The sequence below is a fragment of the Arachis duranensis genome, chromosome 5, assembly GCF_000817695.3.
Source record: "Arachis duranensis cultivar V14167 chromosome 5, aradu.V14167.gnm2.J7QH, whole genome shotgun sequence".
NCBI classification, from domain to species: Eukaryota; Viridiplantae; Streptophyta; class Magnoliopsida; order Fabales; family Fabaceae; genus Arachis; species Arachis duranensis.
In genome coordinates this window covers 1,652,676-1,671,651 of record NC_029776.3, presented here as the reverse complement: position 1 = coordinate 1,671,651, position 18,976 = coordinate 1,652,676, and the positions used below count along the sequence as shown (strand labels likewise).

The following is an 18,976-nucleotide window of genomic DNA, read 5'->3' as shown; positions in this document are numbered from 1 at the left end:
TCATATATGTAAAAGAGTGTACATTACTATCTAAATGTATTAAGCCTTCTCACGTAAATAAAAAATAATAATTTTAATAATTATTAGTGCATTAATAGGCATAAGTGTATTTATTAATTCATTTTTATAAATAAAACATGTAAAATAATTACAGATATAGGTTTAATAAAGATGATAAATATATAATATTTTAACTAAAAGGTTTTGTATTTTTAAATCTTCAAAATATGAAAAATATATTTTTTATAAAGGGTTATGCTAGTTAATCAATAATTTTCTTGAACAATATGAATAACTACTAATTAAATCAAAATACACTACATTTCTAAATTATTCACCTAAATCTTAATATTAGAACAACTATCCACACACCTAATGAAATGAACATCTGATATATCCATTATTCACATTATTTAATATTTTCCTTGTTTACCTATACATTTTTTTATAAATTATATACAATAAAAAATACTTTTTAAATAGAAAAATTATACACCAATTTTTTCTTATATTTTCACTACATATAATAGATATCTTAAAAATAGTTATCTTTACTTACATCTCAACACCTAATTGATTATCAATATAAACTTTTTACACTTAAAATGCATAACAATTAAATATATTGAGATAGATGAGTGGTCATACGTGATTGGATAAAATAAGGAACGAAGATACAAGGGAGAGAGTTGGAGTAACACCCATTATGAAAAAAATGGTTGAATCGCGTCTCAAATAGTTTGGACATGTGAGAAGAAGACCGACAGAACACTTAGTCGGAGAGTAGATAAGATGGAAGATAGACAATAGGTAAAAGACAAAGAAAGACAAATGGTCAAATAAGTGTAAATGATCTCTCTATAAATATAATACATGACAAAGCATAATGACATTGTTTGATTTATGTAGTCGATCTCAGTTAATGAGACAATATTTTGTTGTTGTTATATATATATATATATAGTCAGGGAAAATAATTATTGTTTTCATTTCTATGTTTTATTAATATTGGATAACTTACATAAACTGTTATATTGTAAAACAATTTTAAGTTGTAACTTAATAGGTGAGTGTATATTTTGGGAATTTTTTTAATAAATAAATAAATTAATTATCAATTTACGTAATATTAACTATTTTAATTACAATTATAAGGAGATAGATACATTAGGTATCTCATTTACAATTATGTCAAAAATGCTTCATCTATATAAGAAGATACATTTAATAGTCATCATCACCCTTATAAAAATACATTTACTAGTAGAATTTCTAACAACTAACAATATTTTAAGAAGATTGTGATAAGTGTATATATAAATACGTATACGTATAAAATTAATAGAAAAAATGTAGTTACTTTGAATGTGATAACCTAATTTTTATAGACATTCATTTATGTTAGAATATAATTAAGATCAATTAATATTATTTAATATTATATTCTAACAATTTATGCGAATTTTTTGTCCGAATTAAAGAACTTAATATTAATAAATATAAGTATACATGGTACGAATTTTTTTTTTACTTAAAAACGATGATTATATCGGTTGATGCTTATTATTTTTGACATAATTATAGCTCAACAAGTGATAAAACCCTATAAAAAAGTAGGTGATCTAGAAAATTGTGACCTTTTCAACTTAATATATTTATTTACTGAAATAGTATTTAGAAATAGTATTTAAAATAGTATTTAGAAAAAATAACATAATATATTTATTTATTGAAATAGTATTTAAAATTCATTTTCATGTATTTTAGTTTTAAAAAATCAAAATATAATAACAAAGGCAATTTGTGTATGGCAAATTTGCTTTATGAAAAGTAAAAGAAAAAAAAGATGAATTCACTTTTTTAAAATTAAAAAAAATTGTAATCCATCTCCAATGATTTTGTTTCTTAAATTTTGTTTAAAAAAATTACAATTTTTCATTCTATTTACCTTCGTATTTCTAAAAATTATCAACAATCTTATTTTTTTAGAGGTTTATTTATTTTAACAATTTTATCAAATTTATAATTAAATTTTTTTATTTTTTAAATTAAATCTTTATATTATCTTTAATTTTATAGTTAAGTGTTTGTCAAAATAAAAAATATTAAAATTAATAATATTTTTTCGTAAATTGTTAATTATAAAATAAAAAATAATACAAAAATTTAATTAAAAAAATATAAACTTAATTATAAATTTAGTCAAAATTAATAGAATAATTAAAATTTTGTAAGATTTCACAACCCAACAAATTATTTTTTTCGTCATTTTACGAAGTCTTTCGATTTTGAAATTATTTTAAAAATTGTGAAAACTGAATAGCAGAAAGCTCAATAGCTGATGGGGTTGAGCTGTTGAAGGGTTTGCAGGGTGCAGCGGTAAGCATCCCCTGACACTCAGGCCGAGACACCGTTTCAACTTTCAAGTTTCCCAATATATCCAAAACGACACCGTTTCGTCAAATTCCAAACTTCCAATGGCGGCACCCACAAAACAAGACGAGCAAGAAGCTCTACGCCTCAAGTCCCTGGCGGACTCCAACTTCGCTTCCTCCACAGACCTCAACGCCGCCTTCAACTACGCCAAGCGCGCCCACCGCCTCGCCCCAAATCTTCCCGGCGTCACCGAGACCCTCGCCGCCCTCACCGTTCTCCGCGCCGCCGCCTCTAAGAACTCCCCTTTCCCTGACTGGTACGCCGTCCTCGGTGTTGAGCCCTTCGCCCCCGCCTCCGTCCTCCGCAAGCGCTACAAACAGCTGGCGCTCCTACTCCACCCCGACAAGAGCCCCTACGTGGCATCTGATGAGGCATTCAAGCTCGTCGCCGAGGCCTTCCGATTGCTCTCCGACAGGGCATGGAAGAGGGACTACGATGTCAAGCTCAGGTTATGCACAGTACTTGATAATAGTTGGTTAGGAGTTTGTTTAGTTAGTTAGATTCTGTTGGATGGTTGTGCTTTTGTAAATAGGGAGCATGGACACTATGGTGCTCTTGTTTTCTTGTATATGTGAAGTGTATGCTAAATTGTTAGTGATGTATGGATTACTAGCTTTATTGATATTGTCAAGTTTAATGCAGGTTGAGGATTCTGGATGAGAAGGAGAAGGAGAATGTTGGTGAAGAGGACAGGGATACATTTTGGACTGCATGCTCCACTTGCAGGCTCTTGCACCAGTTTGAGAGGAAGTACCTGGGACATAATCTGGTATGCCCCTCTTGCAGGAAGAGTTTTAAGGCTGTGGAGGTGGGTAGTGACGATGATGGGTCTGAAGAAGAGGAGGAGGAGAAGGAGGAGGAGGAGGAAGAAGAGGCAGAGAGAGCTAGGAAGGGTAGCGTTGGGAAATTGAAATCAAAAGAGGTGGTGGATGATGATGAGAGATTGGGGGATTTTGTGTCGAGGAGAAAAGCCAAGAGTGTGAAAGGGAAAATGGGCGTTGAAAAAGATGGAGGCTTGAGGAGGAGCCAGGGTTTGAAGGGTGGAAGTGAGGGTGGTAAAGTGAGAAATGAGGATTCTGAGAGCAAAGGAGAGGGTGTTGCGGGAAGCTTGAGAAGTGGGGATTTGAGAACGCGGACTAAAGGGAAAGTAGGTATTGAAAAAGGTGGAGGCTTGATGAAGAGCAGGTGTTTGACGGGTGGAGTTGAGAGTAACGAAGTGGGAAATAAGGTCTTGGAGAGTGAAAGAGAGGGTATTGGAGGAAGCTTGAGAATTGGGGATTTGAGAAAGAGGAAGCGTGGGGAGGTGTTGGACACTTCAAAACCCAAGAGGGTCAAAACTGGGGAGGAAATGATGACATTGGCTGAGTTTCAGTCTGAAGTAAAGCGAACAGCTCGGCAGAAGATGAAGTTGAAACTAAAAGAAAATGGAGAAGATCATGAAACAGAGAGGAGGAGCGAGCGGCGGGAAAGACTTGGTGAGTTGAAAAATAACAAGGATTTAGAGGCTGGGGAATGTAGGAGTATGAAGAAGAGTGTGAAGCCATTAGTCAAGGGGATGAAAGAGGACTCTCTGAAGAAAAAGGAAGTGAGACCTGAGAAGCACGGTGATTCTGGTGGAAGGGACTTGGAGACTTTCACAGTGGTGGATTCGGATTTTTATGATTTTGACAAAGATAGAACTCATAGAAGCTTTAGGAAAGGTCAAATGTGGGCTGTATATGATGATATTGATGGAATGCCAAGGCATTATGCCTTGATTGATGAAGTTTTTTCAGCAAACCCTTTTCAAGTGAGTATAAGTTGGTTTGATCTACAAAACAATGGGGTTGAAAAGATTATTAGTTGTGAGAAAATGGGGTTTCACATGCCTTGTGGAAGATTTAAAATTACCCAGAAGGCTTCCATAAATTCAGTAAATGTATTTTCTCATGTTGTGGACTGTGATCGAGCAGCACGCGAGGTCTACCAAGTTTATCCAAAGAAGGGCTCAGTATGGGCACTTTATGGTAAGGCAACTCTTGATGCAGATGAACAAAATTTTGCAGCCAAGGGTAAGAGATGCTATGACATTGTTGTATTCTTAACAAGTTACAGTGAAATCTCTGGTCTGAGCATGGCATATCTTGAGAAGGTTGATGGTTACAAGACTGTATTTAAGAGACAAGAGAGGGGAAGTCATGCTATTAGATTTCTTGGAAAGGATGACCTGTGGTTAATTTCTCATCAGATTCCTGCTCGAAAATTATCTTGTAACGATACTCCTGAACTTTTGAAAGATTGTTGGGAACTTGATCCTGCTTCACTTCCCTCGGATTTACTTACTATAGGTGGCATAGATAATTGAGGTGAATAAACCTTTTTGGTTATGTAGTTCTAAATTTTCAACTGAAGGACTCTAGCAGCTTAATTGTTGGTCCTACTTCAGTTACTTCATGTATTCTTGTGGTGGATTACATAATGATATTAGGAATCATTTTTTCCAAAAAGGAAAAAGTAGAAAATATCTTAGGAAAACTAGCTGCCTTGTATAGCCTGAATTAGTTAGATTTGCAGATTCTCTGTTCATATACTTGATTAACTGTTCATTTTGTCTGTTTTTACTACTAGTTATGGTGAGGCCCTTCTAATAGTTTATACAGTCTCCACTGACAAGATAGTGGTCGAAAGTTTTAACGCATCAATATCTGCCTTGGCCAATGTAAAACTTTGTTGCATCCGAATGCATGGAAACAATGCAATGACATCTTTAAATCTATGCAACCAACCCGACCTAGTGGAAAAAGCTTCATTAAGCAAGAGCAAGTAAGATGGAAGTCCTTCATGTGTAGAAAATTTGGATGACTAACCAGATTTTACTTATCTGCAGTTCTCTTGAAAGAACATGTGGTTTTAAACAAAAGCTGATGCATTTAGCTTCTATTCTGTCTGTTCTGTTCTCTTCTGTAATCAAATGAATTCTCTCATTTGTAGTATATCAAAATCCAAGTGTCTCTGATTTTACCTTTTCGTATCAGTTTAGTGCCTTAGTGGTAACTGATGAGAGCATGAGCAGCTTAATTGCTATTAAAAACTTGATGCTATCTAATTTTGTTCAAATCATGGTTGGTGTGCTTTTTGAAATGTTTTTATGAAACTGTGCATAAGAATCCACAGTCAACCCGGTTTGTGTCATATGTTCACTTGCTAAATCTGCATCAATTTTCAATAGTCTGTTCAAACAGACCACAATACAATGATCGATATAGAGGCACGTTGAAATCAATAGCTTCGGTTTGAGAGTGCTAGATTATTAACATTTGTGCAACTGTTAAGTGTTTCTGGTAAAAATATGTAATCAAATGTGTTTATCAGTTTATCTTGATTAGAATAGCATCATTTACTGATTATTAGGCAAGAAATTAGTTTCTATTATCTTAGATGACTATATTTTTTTTGTTAGCCATAAATAGCAGAGCATGTGTGTAGTCTAACTCATTTTTTTAAATCATTCTCAATTAACATGATACTTAGTACTTTATGTATTATTCATATTCTTGAAAATTTGTTGTTCATTCTTCATACTTCACACATCAGTTAACAACAGTAACTGCTTCTGAATCTCGTGTCTAGATCACACTTTATATTTAGCACATGGTTGCTGTATCTGGTTTTCACACAAAATCAATTTACTAATATTGCCTTCATTGCTTATGCATATTATATATTTCCCTGAACAACTTGATATTATGATGACTGTAAATCTGAAAGACTGGTGTCTATTTTATTTACACCAATCTGTTAGAAGATATGTTGTGTTGTTAAACTTGTAATGATAAAGACTTCCTACCAGCTCAAAATTCTAAGTTTTCTTTTGCCCCTAATATAATATCAGTGTTAAAATTGTCACCAACGGAATCCATGTAAAAGTATATGTCTTGCTTCTTGTTTATTTGCCTCATCTGCACATCATTCAGGTTTACTGCAACTACTGGCTAGTATTGTAAAGGTATATGTCTTGCTTCTTGTTTATTTGCCTCATCTGCACATCTTCTTGTTTATCTAATGCTCCTATGCAATGTGTTAAAGCTTATTCTGCAGATCAGTATTGCAATGCACTTAAGCACAATTGTACTGGACTGAAGGCAAAATTGTGTTACTGGACAGAAGTGAAGACATGAATTGTTCTTCTTCTTTGGAAGGTAATTTATTGTATGTCAAAGAGGGATATGTAAGAGATGTTACATTTGTATATAACATTTTCAATGCACATACCATCAGTATAATTCTATTTTCTTTTCAAAGTAATCATGAACCTTTCCTTAATCAAATAAACGAATCATATTCTTAGCCATATCTTCAGGGCTTAAGGCTATAGTGTCACACCTTTTAAGAGTTATATAATATATACTACCAATAATAATAATAAGAACAAACTTTCACCGAAATAATATGTATATATTATGCCCCGACTTAGTTGGTGTGGGGTAGCTAGACTTTGTATATATATTTTTCAAACAAAGTGACATAATAGGTTTAGAGTGGTTCACAAGCTAACCCTTCAAGCTTTGTACTTGCTCCAATTCTAGGTGTCATTAAATTCAATAATTGATTCATGCATGTTACCCCTTCACAAGCCAAAATTTCTCAAACTATATGCTTTCTTGTATCTTTATATTTGACTTGGGTGACGCTTCATATCCTAATGGGAGCAGGTTGGCCATTACTTAACAAAATGTCTAACAAATCTGCATAGTATCATAATTAAACTTTGGTACAATACTATTATGTATTTTATACTTGTTGACAAATGAATACATTATTCTAGAATTTTTTTTAATTATTATGTATGTGGATTCTAATTATTGCATGGGTTGTTTTCACATCAACTTTATTATCTGAATAATATTGCCCTCTTAACTTTTGTAATCAAGAAGCCTCTGTCATATAAGCTGGCATGCATCCATATTCAAATAAGTTAGTTATGGCTAATTAATTGTTAATTGTGAGTGTTACTCTTAATGAATAAGTGGCAGAGAATTGTCCACTTCTGTAGAGTAGAGCATGCTATAGAAACTATGATTGAAAGTGGGTCCATTGATGGCATAAGCTAACCAAGGATGAGATTGAAGAAGGAATTGCATTGGTTATTATGAATGAAACAATGGTTTTGGAATTCAATTTTAGTTTTCTTTATTCACAAGCTAAGCTAAGATAACACCTACACTATGCCTATAATAAGAACATCATAATAGATATGACTTATAATGACGTGTATACTTGATTCATTTGTTGCAAACCCTATCCATTCCATTTTCATTTATAAAAAGTTAAATGGCAGAATTAATGAGTACGTTAATTAGTAAAAAAAAAATAGAAATAAATCATTTTGTTAATCCAGCAAAGTTCTTAAGTTTAAAATGTTATAATCAACTTTGGCCTTTGTGAAATTTTGATATTGGAATTGTGATTTATTGACGGACTTTCGGCCGCAAATAGTGAATGAACCATTCTGCCCTCAACTCTCAATTCTTTACAACTTTTCTCTATTCTTTATTCACGGACTTTTCATTATTGTAACTTAGAAGTGTCAAACGGTGCACCGAGTTTGAACCTGCTCGTTATGACTTGGGAGCGACCAGTCAAAATTAGAAAAATAATTTAATTCATATTTTAAATTAGTCAAAAAAATATTAACTTGATTTAACTCGTTTGAGTTAATGAGTTAAACGGATCAATTCGTTTGATTTTTTTAATTATTTTATAATTTTAGCAATTTTTTGCTTAATATTTATATAAACAAAAAAATTATCATACATTTATATATTTTTGTAGTAAATTATTTAGAGTCTAAATAATTAGTTAACAAAAAAATATTTTATATATTAAAAGAAATTTTATATAACAAAAGATTAAAATAAAATAAAAAATAGTATAGTAGTTAATTTCAATCAATATATAAATTGTCAAATAAGTTTAATATCAGAGGTGGAGCCAGATATAAGAAAAGGGAGATAATGGTCTCCCTAATTTTAATTTTTACGTATAAATTATATATAAATTTTAATTTAGTTTTTTTTTTAATTTTATTTTAGTCTTATTTTATTGTGTAAATATTTTTTGTCTCTTTTTAATATTTTATCTAATTCCGTCCCTATTTGATACAAATAAATTTTTAATTTTTTATTGACTTTGAATTTTAAATTTTTTTAATTAAATATAAAGTTTTAGATTTTAAAGAATTTTAGATTTTTTTATATTTTTTTCTGCACACATTCCCAAAGTACCCCTCGCACTACTGCCTTTCCATGCAAATTACGGCCGATACGTGTTCACACACGCACTCTATCTCATTTCTCACTGTTGGCTTCGGCTACATACACCTTTTAAATGGACGATAATGCCCATGAAAAACCAATAGTTTTACCGTATTCTTCCTTATTCTATGCCCACCCCTTCATACTCCAAAATAATAATTGTCATATTTCATATTCTCCAACTCCTCCTCCTTTAATTTGGTCGAACTTTTGAGTCTGAGTTGTCCAATATTCATCTCATCAGAGTCACAAGCTTGGTATCTAATGAATATTATTCTCTAGTTCCCAATTCACGAAAGAAATATAACCATATTATCAGTTGGTTTTCTTTTTATCATAATATAATTGACTTTATATATTTGTAATAATAACTAATAACTAATAATGATAATGATGTTACAATATGGTTCTTAATTTTAATCAAATTTTATATATACACAAGTGACGACCTTGACGAAAAACAACTCATTGGCTCATAGTTTGACAAATCATGCATTAGAAACCTTAGGTGGCAAGATATAATAATCTTACTTATTATCTTAATCTTAATTATTAAGAAAGATGAGAGGCCACGACACTTTGTTGTACACGTGTGAAGTAAAATGGGGCCCACTACCGCCCTCCACTAGAGAATTTTTCTTTTAATTTGTTAGAAAGTTTAATAATTATTTTCTCATATAAATATATGATAATAATTTTGATATATTCACCATCTAAAATATTTTTTACAGTTATATTTATATAATTAATTTTTTTTGATAATTATTCATACGATTAATATAAAAAATAATTATTTTTAATTTATTAATACGACGTTATGTATTTAAATATATGTATAAAATGATTTTATATCAATAATGCATCAAAATTAAATTTTAAATATATATACAAATTAAAATGAAAAATAAAAAAATATTGACGAATATTGATATAATTAGGTTTTCATGAAGATGATGTATGATTATTTTAATTAATTCAAACTTGCAAATGAAACCTCACTTTTGGCATGATACTCAACATAATGTACAATACAAATTATTGAATGGTCCTTATCATTCTTGGTCACCACCCCAACATAATTTAGCAGGTTCATGAAATAGCATCTTACCCTAAAACAAATAAATAAATTATTCAATCCAACAATGATAGCAACAACCTAACGATAAGCACATATTCTCTTCTTAACCCCCAAAAAAAAAACAAAACAAAAAATACAAAATTTAACCACCACTCTGCATAGTTCTTCCTCACACAGGGGCATGCCTCGTAATAACGCTACAAAACAAAGGGCAATTTCGTGCAGATGAAGAAAATGATTTTAATATTTTCTTTTTGGTGACAAATGATTTTTAATATAAAAATATTTATTAGTTATTGGCGTTCACAACAGTGTTTTTAATAGTTAACAAGTATTTTCTTTTTAATTTTACCAATTAAAATATAATTTAAAAACACAACTAACTAATTATTATTATTATTACAAGTATGAATAATATTTAAGTATAAATGGAATTCTTATTAAAGAAAATATAGAAAAAGGTTCTCAAATTAATATCTTTAGATAATTATTCATCGAAAAAAAATTATCTTTTACTTTGTATATAAAAGTAGTTGACTTGATGTGATTATTGAATATCCTAATAAGAGTGCCAAAAATATTTAGCATATAAATGATATATACTTTCGTTAAAGAAAATAATATAAAAAAAAGGTTATAAAATCAATCATTTTAGGTAATTATTCATCGAAAGAGTTAGTTTTTACGTTGTACCTAAAAATATTTACCTTAATGTCATCACTCAATATCCTAAAAGTGCCAGAAATATTTAGCGTGCGTATAAATGGTATTTTCGTTAAAAAGTATAGAAAAAAAATTGTAAAATTAATCTTTTTACTTAATTATTCATTGAAAGAAGTTAGTTTTTACGGTGCACATAAAAATATTTAACTTTATGTGATCATTCAATATCCTAAAAGTGCCAGAAATATTTAACGTGTGTATAAAATATAAATGGTATTGTCGTTAAAAAGGTTGTACCTAAAAAAAGTTGTAAAATTAATCTTTTTAGATAATTATTCATCGAAAGAAGTTAGTTTTTATGTTGTACCTAAAAATATTTAACTTAATGTAATTATTCAATATCCAGAAAATGCCAAAAATATATAGCATATAAATGGTATTTTGTTAAAGAAAAATATAGAAAGTTTTAAAAAATTAATATTTTAGATAATTATTCATCCAAAAAATTATTTTTAAGTTGTACATAAAAATATTTGACTTATTGTAATGATTCAATATCTTAAAAGTTTTATAAACAATTGAACAAATTTTTTTCTTTTAAAATAATAAATATTATTTTATTAAAAATAATCTTTACAAATTAAATTTAATTATTTAAATAATTAGCTCACTTATTTGATTAAACATATAGTCGGTAAGAATTTAAATTCTAATGCATCTACGATGAATTAGTTTTGTTGGGACAAAAAACTCACATTTCGTGTTTTGTAAAGAGTAAAGACAAATGAACTAATAACTTAACCAATTCAAATTTATTTATATTATCAATCTAAGCGACTATGTTTTATTTTTTATTAAAGATAGGGAGAATCGAATCCACAATCTTTTAGATGAGTGTGAAAAAATTATATCATTTGAATTATAATTTATTGACGATTTTTAATTAATTACAAAAGAAAATATAGACGTAATTAAATAAAGGAATAATGAAAGTGGCATCCAAAACTAATTAATTACACCAGGACGTCAAAAAAAGGAAGATAAAAGAAATAATAAAAATCCAAAAGCAATGGCATATGATGAGCAGCCAAAAAAGACGAATACCAATCTTCTCTCTCTTGCCCCCTCCTTCCATCACGGTCTTGTGTATATAAATATACAGTGTAGAACTCACAAAACTGAGGTTTCCAATTTTCCATTCCATGACAGAGAAAAACACACACACCACTGCACCATAACAATAATACTACTAATACTAATATTTATTAAATTAAATAATATTAGTACACATAATAATATATGGATCATAATACTTTACGTCGTTTTGGGGAAATAATACCCAAAACTCATCGTAATCATAATTTTCTCTTTTCACTCTTTCTCTTCGTCTTCTTCTTCTTCTCATCACACGCAGCTTTTGACCTAGCTACCATCCCCTTCAACGATGGCTATTCTCCTCTCTTCGGAGATAGCAACGTCGTTCGCTCCGATGACGGCAACGGCGTTAACCTCCTCCTCGATCGCTTCACCGGTAAATTCAATTCTCTCTATTTTCTTCTTCTTTTCATCTCTCCAAATCTATAATTTTCACAATTCCGTAAAATTGAGCAGGTTCTGGCTTCATATCATCGAGTATGTACAAATATGGATTCTTCAGCGCTAACATCAAGTTGCCTTCAAATTATACAGCTGGAATTTGCGTCGCTTTTTATGTAAGTCACTAAAACAATTATTTTATTTGATTCTTCTATGAAATAATATATAAATTGAAATTATAGCATTAGCATCCATCAATCTCGGTTGAACTGCGCTTATTCCTTTAATTTCTTTATGGAAATGAATTGATTATTCCGTGTAAATCCCAAACTTTTTTCGTTTTCTCATCATGCATGGATTCTTTCCTTCCTTGTTTCAATTTTTACTTTTTTGTTTTGAATTATTCCGTTGGGATCAGTAAAACGCGCAACTAATTAAATATTAGTCAAACTTTACTGCTTTAATTAATTCGATTAAAAGATATTTAAAAATTGCTGACAATGAGTGAAAAGTCAATTGAAGATTATTATTGAAGATAGGTACGTACAATTTAAGATTTTTGCACTCTTCAACAATACTGTGTTCACTTATGAAACTTTAATTAGGTTTCATGATTACTTCTACATACTCATGATGATGAATTGATTATTGTAGATTTTGATTTTATTATTTTTTACTTCAATATATTTTTTTTAAATTTTGGTAGACATCAAATGGTGATGTGTTCGAGAAGACACACGATGAGTTGGACTTTGAATTCCTTGGTAACTTAGCGGGAAAACCGTGGCGGTTTCAGACCAACTTGTACGGCAACGGAAGCACACACCGTGGCCGTGAGGAGAGGTATCGCCTGTGGTTTGATCCTACAAAGGAATACCATAGATACAGCATCCTTTGGACTGCCAAGAATGTTGTGTAAGTCTTCTAATTACTTTTAATTTTTCATCTACGACTATGCTAATTGTAAACTAAAATTAACCACCAAAATTAGTTAAAATATAAAATATATTTTAAAATATAAATATTTATTAAAAATAAATTAAATCATATATATATTTATATACAGATATATTAGGTGAAATTTTAGGTGTAGTCGACTTCATATGAAGTTAATAGATGACAGTCATTTAATAAAAATTTGATCAAATCAATTAAATTATCTAATAATTCTCAGTTATCAACTTCACGTAAAGTCAATTATACCTAAATTTCTACCGATATATTAATAAATGGTTTTAGTGATTAATTTTAATTTATAAATAATATTTTTGTTTCACCTAATATATAAATTTAGAATTTAATTTTTACAAAGGTAAAACAGTTTTAGACTTTTAAAAGTGCATCTAATAACGTAATTTACCTTTTATAGTGTTAATGTATTAAAATAAACTCATAAATTTAAATAAAAAATGTTAAAGCAACCAATATTTAATTTGTGAAATACAGACTATGAATGGATATAATATATGACAAAAATTTATATGTAATTATTTTTATATGAAGTTGATATTTAAAAATTATTAAATAATTTGATAAATTTAACTAAATTATTATCTAATCATTCTTAATTACTAAGCCTACATAAAAATAACTGTACATGAGTGTTTAACGTTGATCCTGATATATTTTCCACAAAAATAAGTACAGAGGTTATAGCTTTGCATTGCCTGAAGATTAGAATTTATATACGCTTTTTATGAGCTAAATTTTATAGTTGAATTCATGCCGTCTTATCCTAATTAATATGATTTAGAGCTTATTATCATATGATATTGTTAATAAACCACATGAAGATTAATTAACAATCATATACAAAACTTTACATCCCCAATATTAAGGGAATTCTTGTGTAGTAGTGGTCTAATGTAATTCAAAATTGGTCCATGAAGAATAAACGTGCTAATTATTTGCAAGATTTACTTACACACATTACAAACTGTCAAAATTCAAAGCAGTGAGAAATACAAAATAGTACCCATAATCTTAAGGTTAAGAATAAATATTAAAATAGTGATGTATCGATGATATCGTGCACTTTGCTATCTGGTATTTCCAATGATGTCTTCCCTTTTTGTGCCTTTGTATTTGCCTCATGCTTGGAAAGTCTTTTCTGGAATGTGTATTTATGGAATATAGTATTAAACTTTAACGTGATGTGTTTGTGTATGTATGATCAATGATGAATCGTTTTTCTAAATTTGAAGGCATATAGTTTTCGTTGCTAAAAGGATGGTTTGGAATTGAATGATATAATTTCCAGTTTGGACAAGTGCATTATGGCCCACATTGCAACTTGAAATTTTTTCTTTTCATAATTATATTATTCTCATTATCTTCTCACCATTATTATGGTGATCATGATAAGATATATAATGGATTAAACAAAAAATAATAATGTTCTTATATTTTTAATCACATAAATTTGTGCTTATCCTTATGTTTATCTGTATCACACATGTGACATATGTGAGACTCTATATCTTTTATTTCAAGTCATATAAATATCATGGTCCTTCTCATTATCATCATCATTTGAATTGATTCTTTAATTTGATGTGAAAGCTTAATAGTAATATCCGGTGAGATTGTGGGTTGTGGGGTGAACAAAATTGCATTATTTCCCTAATTTATTAATTTCTGTATTATTACATATAATTAGTTATAATTTAATTATTTATGCTTCTATAATTTGATTGAAATTTCTCTCCTCTGATAAATTCAGTGGACCGTATGTGCCTAATTCATTATCCAATTAAAAGCTCTAAACTACCCATAAAGCAGGTTAATTAATTAGGACGGTGTTGTTATTGATCTTAATCCAACTGGACCTACAAAGTGTGGCATAAATAAAATTCATCAGAAAACAGGGAATTAGTTCGTCCACTATAAAGAAGCATGCATGTGAACTATGTTTTTAATTAATCTCTATGATCAATGGCAACAAAATTTAGTTAAATTAATTATCAACCAAACTAAAGCAAGCTCATAGATTCCTATACCATTTGCCAAACCTTCTTGTCCCCATAGTTCCACCTAATTGAAACTCAATACAACTAGCTGGCAAATATCTCTTTTTTATTTCATTGGAATATTTGCCTATGTGTGACAACTACCAAACAATAAGTTTTTTATTTTTTTATTTTTTAAATATTTAAGTTCAATAATTTTTATGTAACTAGTGCAAATTTTTGTATTCTAACATTTAATTAGATATTACCATGTAGTTATGAGATAGTACATAAAATATTAAGTAGTTTTTTTAACAAGTAATTTTTTTTTTCGATTTTTAAACAGTAATTTATTAATGTGTCAAAACCGTTTAAACCAATTACTTAGATAGTTGATCACTGAATTAGAGATTATCAAGCCATGAAGGGATGTTTTATCCTTCTAACAAATTGTTAGACAGAAAAATACATTTACTTTTTTTCTAGTTTGAAATTAGGCATAAATACGTTTAACAATAATTTTAACGGCTATGTATGAATTTATCTCAGATTTTACATTGATGAAGTTCCAATTAGAGAGGTGCTAAGAAGTGCTGAAATGGGAGCTGATTACCCATCTAAACCAATGTCATTATATGCAACAATTTGGGATGCATCAAATTGGGCCACTTCAGGTGGAAAGTACAAAGTGAACTATAAATATGCACCTTTTGTAGCCGAATTTAAAGACCTAGTCCTCAAGGGTTGCTCCGTTGACCCTATTGAAGAGTCCACCGTGGCCGGCCGAAGCATTTGCTCCGACCAACACGCCGATCTTGAGGCACAAGACTATGCTGCCGTGACCCCAAGGCGCCGCCTAGCGATGCGCCGGTTCCGGCAGCGTTACATGTACTATTCTTATTGTTATGACACATTAAGGTACCCTAATCCATTACCTGAATGTGATATTATACCATCGGAGAAACAAAGATTTAAGGAGACTGGAAGGTTGAAATTCGGCGGCAGCCACCGCCGGCAGTCTCGGCGGAAGGCCCGGACTACAACTCCGGTGGATGATGCCGATCAAGGTGATATGTGATGAGTGATGATTGGGTTGTAAATAATAGTGTCCAATATAATTTTATATGTGGTTTTGTCTATATAATTGTTTTAAACCATAAATAAACAAACCAAGTGATTATTTTTAGGTCAATTTTTTTTCTTCTTTTATTTTTTATGATATGTTTGGTGTCATGTTAGTGTATTATATATGTGTATGTTGTTGCAGTAGGTGGAATATATATTTACATGAATGAGTGCACAAATGAATAAGTCCAAGCTTTGTGTGTGTCAAGAATTGCATTGACGGTCACTAATTATATTATTTGTGTGGTTGGTTTCTCTATTCATCAATTAATTTAGAGTGGTTTAGGTTGTATGTTAAATACAAAACTAGATTATGCTTTAACTTCGACAATTTTTGATTTTAAAGACTATATTATAGGGTTAGTTAGTAGAAGCTAGGGAGAGTAAAATTAAATATAGGTGATGTTACGTTCTTTTTTCTTTCCAGTCTTCACAGGTAAGATATAGTAAAATTTAGAATTGGAATGATGTTAAGAGACAATATTTTTAATGAAAAAAATAAAAATTGATTAATATTGACTTAAATTTAAGATAAATATACAATATAAAAATATTCATTACTATATTTCAGAAATCTGAATTTCAAACGAGACATGTAGAAAGTTAATCATATATAAAGTGTGAGTTCATCAATGATATTTATAAACATGTTATTAGTTATTACTCTAAAAATAACATATGGTCATTTCTATGAAAGAGAGAAATTAAATGATTAAATTAATTAAGAAATGAAAATTAAAGTTAGACGATCTATCAACCATTATGAATAATGTTTTTCCTTTATCCAGTAGCTAGTAAGTGGCAAGTAGTGCGTTGTTTTCTTTAATTTTAAAAGCATTAGAATATGCAAAAACCGTCCTATTGGCCGAGAAGAGTAAGGCATAGAAATTTGAAAGTGATTAGTGTCATAATAGTTTTTGGCTCTGAAATGACATCGAACCTACCTGTCGCTAACATATATGCTAATACTAATTAATTATATTAACCAGCTAGCTATATATAGTGCTTTGACACATCATTTGGATAATGAACTATGATTAAGCACTTGACAAAATAATAACTGCTCGATGTGATGATACATTGTTATTAGACGGAAAACTTTAAAGATGAAAAAAAGGTGTTTGATATTATATCCTACAAACTATATCAAATTATATATATGGTTATTAATTGTTAACTAGATTAATGAAATTCATATTTTTAAATTATTATTAGAATACAGTTAGCTAGCAGCTAGCTATAAGTAAAATTGTTATTTAAACATAAGGAAAAGCATAGTGGAATATACACTATTTTATTGTCAATTAATTAAGAAAATTATCCCATATAATTGCATCAATTTACGTATCCGAAGTTAATCTATAACTTAGCATGAATATAGTACTAAAAGTAAATTTGTCTGTAAAGAAAAAATATACGAGGAAGTTTCATAAAAAAGCAGTGAAATAATACCGATAGTATAGTTAGTATATAGGGTTCGTTGTACCAACTAATGTTATTATTACTTGCTTAACCAGCTGGTTTTTATCTTTTTTTTTCCCCAATTATTAGTGCGTGCTTGACCAGTTTTTTTTTTTTTTCAAAAAGATGGCAGGTTATATTTTATTAATTATTAAAAATAAAATATAAAGATATCTAAAAGTAGGATAGTATAATAAAAGGTGGGAATTTCTTAAAAATACTACACTGAAGGTATTCATCTAACGGTGTGTAGTTGAAAAATGAAGAAAAATTTTAAAGAAAAAAGAATGGTAAATTAAATTGAATGCAACTAAGAGCTTACCTCATGGAGATGACGATCTAAACTGAGAATTCTTTGGATTTTACAGAACAACTTGACAGAGCTTGCTAGAATAGTAGACGGCATAGAAGTAGAACCTTCAAAAATCAACTGGTTCCGAGCTTTTCAGCAGTTCCAGCAAATGATGGCAAGCAATTGAGGATTACGGTCAGCATTTTTCAACGGGTTAAGTATCTCTGTTGATGCAGTCCACCATGTCCAAAAGTCGTTAGAACTCTGAGGGGGAATACAATCACGAAAATAACTTTGAGACCATACGTCTTTAATTCTAGAGCAATCGATCAAACAATGAGTGACTGTTTCCGTTGCTTCATGACAGCAGGGGCATATTGGTGATATAGATGGGATGCGGTGATGAATCTAAGCAAGCATCGGAAGTTGGCCATGGAGAGCTTTCTAGATAAATAGCATAATTTTGTGAGACAAGTTCAACTTTCATAGATCAATCCACGATTTTTTCTGCTACATATAATTAGGGCAAAGCTCCAGAGGCGGATGGTAAAATAAATAGCCAATTTTGTAACCTGAAATTGTATCATATTGCTTGGATTTGTTCAAATCCCATTGCAATTTATCTCTACTCTGCTGAATTTTAACTGACAAAATCCTGTTTGCAACATTTTGAGGAAATAATTCTTGAATGTGATTCTGATTCCAATTCCTATATTCAGTAATTAGATCTTTAACTCTTGGAACAAACTCAGAAATAGCATGTCTATTTAGCATGTCAGAAATCATTAAAAGATACGAAGGAGACAGTCAAGGATCCTCAAAGGTTCGGATATTCTCACCAGTATCCACAGCCCAATATTTAACCAGTTGCTATGCTAAGTTATAAAATATATATAATCAGTATTCACTTTTCATTCATACGAAATACATGTGGGAATAATTTGATAAAGATGCTTAAAATATATTTTTTAATATTTTTAATAATTAAAATTTAATACATGTAATTAATTAAATTGTATTATTTTTGTTAAAATAAAACATTTAATTAAAAAATCGATAAATTATATTTTAAATTAGTCTAAATTAATACTTTTTATAAAACTAACAACAATATTTTTATTATAAAAAATAATTAAAATACTAT

General features: G+C 29.8%; 2 protein-coding genes across 2 annotated transcripts; both read left to right on the top strand.

Moving 5' to 3' along the window:
• The first annotated feature begins 2,351 nt into the window (after window positions 1–2,351).
• On the top strand, window positions 2,352–5,266 carry LOC107487158 (uncharacterized). Its single transcript, XM_016107758.3, has 2 exons — window positions 2,352–2,884; window positions 3,079–5,266. The coding sequence occupies exons 1-2, from the start codon at window positions 2,478–2,480 to the stop codon at window positions 4,778–4,780; spliced, it is 2,109 nt and encodes a 702-aa protein (XP_015963244.1). The 5' UTR covers window positions 2,352–2,477; the 3' UTR covers window positions 4,781–5,266.
• Window positions 5,267–11,641: 6,375 nt separating this feature from the next.
• LOC107487159 (probable xyloglucan endotransglucosylase/hydrolase protein 30) lies at window positions 11,642–16,146 on the top strand. The gene is made up of 4 exons (XM_016107760.3): window positions 11,642–12,001; window positions 12,082–12,182; window positions 12,713–12,921; window positions 15,504–16,146. The coding sequence occupies exons 1-4, from the start codon at window positions 11,770–11,772 to the stop codon at window positions 16,030–16,032; spliced, it is 1,071 nt and encodes a 356-aa protein (XP_015963246.1). The 5' UTR covers window positions 11,642–11,769; the 3' UTR covers window positions 16,033–16,146.
• Window positions 16,147–18,976: the final 2,830 nt, after the last annotated feature.

Coding starts and splice junctions, on each gene's coding strand:
- LOC107487158 (XM_016107758.3), top strand. CDS start 2,478: ATGGCGGCACCCACAAAACAAGACGAGCAAGAAGCTCTACGCCTCAAG. Junction 2,885..3,078: donor GACTACGATGTCAAGCTCAG/GTTATGCACAGT, acceptor AGTTTAATGCAG/GTTGAGGATTCTGGATGAGA.
- LOC107487159 (XM_016107760.3), top strand. CDS start 11,770: ATGGATCATAATACTTTACGTCGTTTTGGGGAAATAATACCCAAAACT. Junction 12,002..12,081: donor CCTCCTCGATCGCTTCACCG/GTAAATTCAATT, acceptor AAAATTGAGCAG/GTTCTGGCTTCATATCATCG. Junction 12,183..12,712: donor GAATTTGCGTCGCTTTTTAT/GTAAGTCACTAA, acceptor AAATTTTGGTAG/ACATCAAATGGTGATGTGTT.